The sequence below is a fragment of the Pollachius pollachius genome (assembly GCF_949987615.1).
Source record: "Pollachius pollachius genome assembly, chromosome: 12".
Classification (NCBI taxonomy): domain Eukaryota; kingdom Metazoa; phylum Chordata; class Actinopteri; order Gadiformes; family Gadidae; genus Pollachius; species Pollachius pollachius.
Window position 1 is genome coordinate 8,789,787 of NC_136945.1, and position 6,982 is coordinate 8,796,768.

At 39.0% G+C, this 6,982-nt stretch overlaps 1 protein-coding gene across 1 annotated transcript; it reads left to right on the forward strand.

The window, feature by feature from the left end:
* Positions 1 to 1,223: 1,223 nt before the first annotated feature.
* On the forward strand, positions 1,224 to 6,726 carry LOC307084364 (uncharacterized protein). The gene is made up of 5 exons (XM_079748720.1): positions 1,224 to 1,364; positions 1,847 to 2,009; positions 2,768 to 2,889; positions 3,868 to 4,173; positions 5,072 to 6,726. Exons 1-5 carry the CDS (start codon positions 1,298 to 1,300, stop codon positions 5,260 to 5,262), a joined length of 849 nt encoding a protein of 282 aa, XP_079604846.1. The 5' UTR covers positions 1,224 to 1,297; the 3' UTR covers positions 5,263 to 6,726.
* The last annotated feature ends 256 nt before the right edge of the window (positions 6,727 to 6,982 follow it).

Consider the following 6,982-nt stretch of genomic DNA (forward strand, 5'->3'; position numbering starts at 1 on the left):
AGAATCACCTCTGGAATGCGGACTGTCACCTGCTGAGCTGCTGATGAATAGAAAGCTTCGAACAACACTTCCAACCTCTGCAAAGCAAAAGAAACGCCCAAAGCTGGAACAAAAGCTGAAACATCAGAAAATGAAACAAAAGAATTTCTATGACAGAACAGCAAAGCCGCTTCCACCACTGTCCAGGGACGACGCAGTCAGGATTGAAAGTCCTGAAGGATGGACGACGAAAGCTACTGTTCTTCAAGAGGTCGCTCCACAGTCCTACACTGTGAAAACACCAGAAGGACAGATCATCAGGCGAAACCGGCGCAGTCTCCTGAAAACACCAGCAACACCAGAGATTGTTCCAGACCAAGAGCTCAGTCAAACCCATGCTGAGTCCGAGTCAATCTCCACACATAATGCACACTGCAACACAGACACAGACACTGATAATCTAACTAATACTTCTCTTCCAGGTGAAATGCTGATAAGAAGATCCGCTAGACATATCAAGAAACCTGAGAGACTTGACCTGTGAAAAAAAAAAAAGGAAATGAGTTAATGTGTTATGTGTTATGGCATTAATGTTTGAGTTTAGTTACAGTAATTAATTAGCCATTGTGTTTTTTCTTACATAACTAAATACCAAGAATGAGTTATGATGTTTGTTGTTACTACCTATAATGAGAAAAGAAGTCCATGCAATTTAATGGAAAATTTGTCTAAATTAATTACTGACACTTGTGATGCGTTTAGTTTTTCATGCTTCAGAGAAAGGGGGATGTGGTGATATCTGTAGTTCCACATGTTGCCAGAAGGTGTCGGTAGCGGTCCTACTAATGAGTGATTACTGTTAATACAGGGCAGATTTAGTACCGAGTTCATATAGTGAAGTCGCATGTAAGATGCTTCGTCTTTATAATAAATGACAAGTGCTAAACAAAGATTCTTTATTGAAATGAAGAACAAAACAGTGGGCACGAGTAATTTCTGCTCACGATTTTTGGCGGTGACAAGGCGCCATACAACTATAGTTATATAGTTGTATATACAACTATATAACTATAAGGCGCCATACAACTATAGTTATATATATATATATATATATATATATATATATATAATTTTTTTTTGGTATCTTTGCTATCCCATGTAGCCCATAAAGGGTGGTACATTACAAGTCATCTAACCCAGTGCGATGCCACACCGGATGTGAATCATAACATGGATCTACCAGGGCTAGTGGTTTACGTTGAAACAAAACAAGGAAAGAGAAGGAGAGATAACTTCCCTGCAACAAATAGTTATAGCCATGGCGGTAGGCCTTTCTGGTGTTATCAAGTGTGTTATATTTGCAATCCTGATCCCGATCGTGTCTGGTCAGTTGGGTATTTAATACAAATCATTTTATATTTATATTTGAGTAGCCTACTCCATGTAATCAGTCGTTTTCTAGCTTTCGTTTCAACGAACCTACCACGTATCTGTCGTGTTTAGGAAGGTAACTGTTAGGCTACTAGTATATTTCAACCGGTAAATTAAGTGGACGGACGACATTTATTTTTTATTGACGCAAGTACCATTTCGCTAAGGCCAGCATGTTGCATTAGATCAGAATATAGCAGGCAAGATTCATCACGTTGATCATTGATATTAGTTACAATCCATCTACAGGAGGTAGAGCAACGTTAGGCCTATTCCTTATACTGTTCTGGTTTAAGGGAAGTTTTTTTTTCTGGGGATCTATGTGGAGACCGTTTGCAATGTTTCAATTACGCCATTAATTCATGCATATCTATAATCGAGTCCGCGTAACCATGTTTCCGGCTTCCTCTCATCAAACATGTTTGTCTCTTTACAGCCGGAGACAATAATTGCAAATCCTACCGTGACATCGTTGCTGTCTACCACCCAGCACAGACATGCCCGATGTTTTGTTGTGGATCCTGTAACGAAAGATATTGTTGTCGAGATTACGTCTGGCGATTCACAGAAGATAGTCAGGAGTACTGCAATGATTACGGGTATTTCATTCTATTAAGTTCTCTTCACTTATATTAAGTATTGACACACAACATTGTGTGTCAATACTTATACTGCTGAACTGCAATTACATGATTGCGTTGACCTCTTTTTGATATAGTATAGACTTTTCTATTGCCACTACTTTTGAGTTATTAATTTTCCTCCAGAAATGTGAAGTATGTTTTTAACATTCAGCTTTAAAACATTAGAAAGTTATCAATTTCTGTGAGGTTTTAACTACTTCGGTAGAAGCAAACAGGGAGGTAGGCTATTTTTCTTATGTTCTTATCTTTCTCATGCAAGCTACAAAATGTCATATTAAAGCGAGACTCCAGAGATTCTAGCAGTATCAGCCTCATCAATCTGTGACCCAAGGAAGCTCGCCAAAGTAGTTGTGAACGAGTTGTGTCAAAGTTACCACTATGAATGTATTACCTTTTGTTATCATTCTAATACATCAATACATGCATCATGCATTGTACCGATACTGTTTCATGATACTACTCCTACTTAGGATACCAACAATACTATTAAGTATATTAAAAGTATCAATATTTATTCAATAATATTATACTAGTAGTTCTACTACTTAACAGACTAATAGACCTATCATTCTACTTATACTACTCACACTGTCTAATCATACTAATGCTTCATCATGCTACTTGACCTCTATAGTATAGTTTTTCTATTGCCACTACTTTTGATTCATTCATTTTATGAGACCAAATGATTTTCTAAAATGTGTTTATGGCAGTTCCAATAGTCCCTTGACCATCGGCTCCACGGTTGCGTGTGTAGTCATCGCCATTCTGATCATCATATCCTGCTGTGTCTGTCCCTGCTGCTGCCTCTACAAGATGTGCCGCAAGCCACGGCGTAAGGAACCCTTTAAGTAGTACCGCAGTACATTGCTTGATAGGTGGGAACTTTGGTTATAATTGGTGGCTACCTAAGCATTTACCAGATTCCAGTTTATCTTAAATCTGGCCTAAAAACCAAAATGGGTCCATATTCATATGGCATCTTTTGCAATCATCCCCCTTTTGTATGTTAATTGGGCAACAAACTTCTTGAGCAACAAAGACGCTGAATCAAACAGGAAAGTTTCACATTTGTCTGCAACAAAACTTCGTGCAAACTAAACCTCCTTCTACCCAGGAAGCAAGCATTTATGCAAACATTTATTTGCTAAACGTTTATGCAAAAGTAACGATTTGGCCTAAAAATACTGCTCCTCTTGCTAGAAAGCAGGGGTAATAGAGTGCTAAAGTGTCTCGTCACGTTTCCATAGCAACCGATTTTCGGTTCCACACAAACCAAATTAACAAGGGGAAATCTTATGCCCCACCAACGTTTCATAGAAAAGGAACGCTTTTCTTGAGAATTGATTTGTGCTTGATTGATGGATTGATTTGTGCTTTACCAATGATGTAAGAAATATTGAGAATAGATTTTCTTCATATATATAAAAAAAACAGAATAGAGTGGTCTATTCTGGGGACGAAAAGATACTGGTAGTCATTGTAGATTGACTCTGTCAATCTACAAATCTACCTCCATAGTGTATTAGCCTAAATCAGAACCTTCTCAAACTTTCTATATGTCTGTGAATATGTAGCAATACCTTCTTCTGAAAAATGTACTTATTGTAAGTTGCTTTGGATAAACGTGTCTGCTAAATGCCCTTAATGTAAATGTAAATAAACTGTTAATACAGTGTAAGGACTAAATCGAACATAATGTAGCTGTCAAATGTTTACCTTTTAGGTTTCTAAAATGGTTTGGGCAGAGAAGGGCTTTTTAGTTTCTTACTCCCTCTCTTACTCCCTCTCTATCCTTTATCCTCCTTGACAGCGGTTGTCGCCACCACCACACACACCACAGTGGTCACACACACACCTCAACATTACCCCCAGCAGCCAACAGCATCCCCTGGGATTCAGGGGCCATCCTACCAGGGGGGCCAGGTCCCAGGCTACCAGTCCGTCCCTGTCCAGCCTGGTTACGGTGCTCAGCCCATGCCCCAAGCCTACGGTGGTCAGCCCATGCCCCAAGCCTACGGTGGTCAGCCCATGCCCCCAGCCTACGGTGGTCAGCCCATGCCCCCAGCACCCTACCCAGCATATACACCTGGACAGCCTCCACCCTACCAGGAAGCCAGTGAGTCTTGGTCGGCTTTTACTTTTCGAATTAAAATGTGATATACTTTTTAACATTCAGCTTTAAAACATTATAGTTATCAATTTCTGTGAGACTTTTAACTGCTACGGTAGAAGCACACAGGGAGGTAGGCTATTTTTCTTGATGCTATTGCTACTTAAGAGCAATATTTTTCACACGATGCTAGCTACAAAATGTCATATTAAAGCGAGACTCGAGATTCCAGCAGTATCAGCCTCATCATTTTGTGACCCAAGGTAACTCGCTAAACTAGATGTGAACAAATGCCAAAGTTACCACTAATATTGTATTAACCTTTGTTATCATTATAATACTACACCATCAATGCATGCATCATACATCAAAACACATCATACCAATATTAATATGTATTGTACCGACACTGTTTCACAATACTACTTCTACTTAAGATACCAACAATACTACTTATTAAGTATTAATATTTATACCAATAATATTATATCATACTAGTAGTTTTACTACTTATCAGACTATTAGGCCTATCATGCTAATAATACCACTCACACTTATCATACTAATACTACATCATACTACTAGTCCCAGTCTCAAACTATCACATGAGTTTAGCCATTGGATTAACTCTTATTTATGTTTATATTGTTACTCTTACTAAATTAAAACCTTAAACCTTTAACTCTGTTCAAAATCCATTCAACCCGTAAAATGTTAGAAATCATTTAAAGTCAGCAATCTAGTTTAGCATGAGCCTTTCAACAGCCAGCATTCCAACCGCAATATCTTCAGAAATTGCCTTTACTGATTTGCATATACTACATTGTAAAGATACAAAGCCGGTTGAAATCTGAAATAGTCCTGAAGTTGCATTTAAAGAAAACACGTTGCTTGTTTTCCCCAGTGGGCCCGAGCTATGGCCCGTCTCCGATGGCCTACAGCCATGCTGCCTTCACACCAGAACAGCCCTCCTACCCTCTCCAACCTCCTGGCCAGCTTCACGCCCAGGCCAATGCGCCACCCCCACCAGCGGACCATGGCCAGCCCGCCTACAACCCGGCTTATGCTCACCATCCGCCCAAGACCGGATATTAAGGGAGCACCTGAGTCATATTGCATTGCCTTGCCATGCTTGTCTTCTACGTAGTTTATTTGTTTGATGTTTTTTTATTGTTCTTCAGTTGTTGCTGTGTGTAATGATGGTTGAGATGCTGGGCTTTAGTGGCACTTTATATTTCTGTGTGCATCGTTGGTGTTTTAGGTTAAGTCAAATAAAAGTAAGCTTGTTTGTGGAGGATATATTGTTGCATATTTAACTACTTCTTCAGTATGTATGCGTGTTTATCCAGCATCAGAGACCTAAGATACATGTTAAGGAACAAGGGGTGGGTTATGGTTGGAGGTTTACTGGTTAGCCAGAGAACATAGGGATGGAACCCAGTACCTTTCGGTTTGATTCAAATAGCCTAACCATTGGACCATCATGCCTTCATTTTTTTGTTTAAAACAGGATTACAGCCTTTGCTTTCCATGGACTAATATGTGTGAAGCGGTCTCTAGGTTGTCAACATCAGAACTAGCATCATGTTACACCAGTCCTAAGGCAGGGTACCTCTGTGTTTTGGAATGCCAGTGTGCTCAGGAAACGCATCCTTTACTCCTTATGAACAGGCCTTATCGTAGGATCTAACGTTTATCAGGTGTAATATCAGTCATCCCACCCCCTCAGTGATTGATAATCCTCTCTCCTGCACCATTAAGTAATGACTTTGGCTAGTGATACTGAAATATCCCCATTGTCAATTAAAGACAGCAGCGCTCGCTTTACGATATGCTAGCAGGCAGACATGGATGTTCTGGGATTCAATAATATTGGCAAAATGGTTATTCAACTACTTTCCTTTTACAGCTGTGACTTGTAACATGTAAAGGAAACTGCTGTGAGATTAAACACACCTAACGCCTCACTATGTTGTACAATACAAGATTTATTTTCTTTTTCTAAATGTAAAAAAGAAAATGTATTGAATTGTCATGTTCACAGTTGACACGTGAAATACACTTTCAGTTGTGTTCTGTGTTGTGAGTGAATCATGTTGCCAACCGCTCAGGTTGTTATAGTTTTGTTTTGTGTCGCCATTTTGAGTACATCCAAAGCTATCTCAGTGGCCAACAAACGTGTACTGAATGATTTACCAGTTAGGAAGGAACTGTTTTTTTTTTTTAATGTTACAAAACTAGCTTCAATGCCAAATATAATATGCAGTTGTGCTTTCTTTTATTTAGGATTTTTTTAAGGCTAATGTATGTAGACATAAGACAAATATGTCAAGACAAACGTGCCTTTTTAACTGTTCTATCTATATACCAATTCATCTTCGTCTCAGTTCTTTTATTCATTTTCATTTTGTTTGAATACCTTTACCAATGTTGAGCCTGATTCACTCCATTTTGTGACTCTTTAGTCCTTCAGTCCTTCCCAGCATGGCCTCCTATTCTGTTTTCGGTAGCATGCATAGTATCAAAATTTTAGCATAAAATAAATTTTTGCACCTTAAATTCATGCATGTCCTTGCGTTTAATAAATGTTATGCAGTGTTTCCCCTATATACATTCAGCAGCGGCGCACCGCTGCTGCTGGATTGTCAGCGCCACTGCCAAAAAAATAATAGTCTGCCAAGTTCAAGGCACAATGATCTGGTCTCAGCAGATACCTTGACTGATGGTTATGTCATATTTGGAAGCTCAATCTGTACATTTTTCCCCAAAAAATCTCACCAGAAGTAACCATTTAAAGGGCTATTTTTCAATTTTT

Bases quoted from the DNA above. Each gene is read 5' to 3' on its own strand.
- LOC307084364 (XM_079748720.1), top strand. From the start codon at position 1,298: ATGGCGGTAGGCCTTTCTGGTGTTATCAAGTGTGTTATATTTGCAATC. The intron at 2,010-2,767 runs GTATTTCATTCT...TGTTTATGGCAG, and splicing joins GAGTACTGCAATGATTACGG to TTCCAATAGTCCCTTGACCA. The intron at 2,890-3,867 runs GTAAGGAACCCT...CCTCCTTGACAG, and splicing joins GATGTGCCGCAAGCCACGGC to CGGTTGTCGCCACCACCACA.